The 784-nt window shown below is 61.6% G+C and overlaps 1 protein-coding gene across 1 annotated transcript in view; it reads left to right on the forward strand.

Moving 5' to 3' along the window:
* ACAP3 (ArfGAP with coiled-coil, ankyrin repeat and PH domains 3) overlaps nucleotides 1-784 on the forward strand; it is a 14634-nt gene that overhangs the window by 11607 nt on the left and 2243 nt on the right. Inside the window, exon 20 of the mRNA XM_010850227.1 lies at nucleotides 93-197. Coding sequence (XP_010848529.1) covers nucleotides 93-197 — 105 coding nt within the window. The remainder of the gene's footprint in view (nucleotides 1-92; nucleotides 198-784) is intronic.

Here is a 784-nt window from a genome sequence, read left to right on the forward strand (position 1 = left end):
GACCCCAGGGAGGCCAGGGGTGGGGGAAGGAAGGAGCAGAGCCCCAAGCTCTGCCTGCCTCCCAGCCTGGCCTGGTTACTGCCCTGCTGCAGGCTCCATGGAGCCCAGGTTCCGCAGGGACTCGCTCTTCTGCCCGGACGAACTGGACTCCCTTTTCTCCTACTTCGATGCAGGGGCTGCTGCAGCCGGCCCACGCAGTAAGTCCCCTGCTGCCCACCACCCCCAGCTCAGCCAGGGCAGCTCAGAGCAGGGACCAGGCATGCTTGCTCAGAGGGTGGACAAGTACGGGACAGCTATGGCCACTCACCCAGGGACCGGAAGGATGGGCATTCCTTGCAGGAGGGACTAGTGTAGGGATGGGGAGAGTCTGGGGGCCAAGCAGGGCTAAGGCTGGGACAGTATCTCCAGGGGCTGGGGGTAATTCAGCCACTGACTTGGAGGCTGGAGCCATGACCCTCAGGGAGACCCGTGTGCAATGTGCACACAGGAGTGTGTGTGTGGCATGACTGTGCACATGGGTACATACATGTGAGTGTGTACATGTGTACACACATGGGTGTGTGCACATACATGTGTGTTCGTGGACAGCTGTGTGCCAGACCAGCTCCTGAAAGACAATTGTGTGCATCTTCTCCAGCTCCTCCTGGAGTGGGGGTAGGGGGCACATGCTGCAGGTTGGGGCCCTCCCCGCCCTGTCGCCTGCCTGTAAAGTGTCTAACAGCACCCACTGGCCGGGGGCGTCTGGGCCGCCTTTCTGGGCAGTGTGGACAGAAGACATAGACGG

The sequence above is a fragment of the Bison bison genome, unplaced genomic scaffold (genome assembly GCF_000754665.1).
Source record: "Bison bison bison isolate TAMUID 2011002044 unplaced genomic scaffold, Bison_UMD1.0 scf7180017864289, whole genome shotgun sequence".
Lineage (NCBI taxonomy): Eukaryota > Metazoa > Chordata > Mammalia > Artiodactyla > Bovidae > Bison > Bison bison.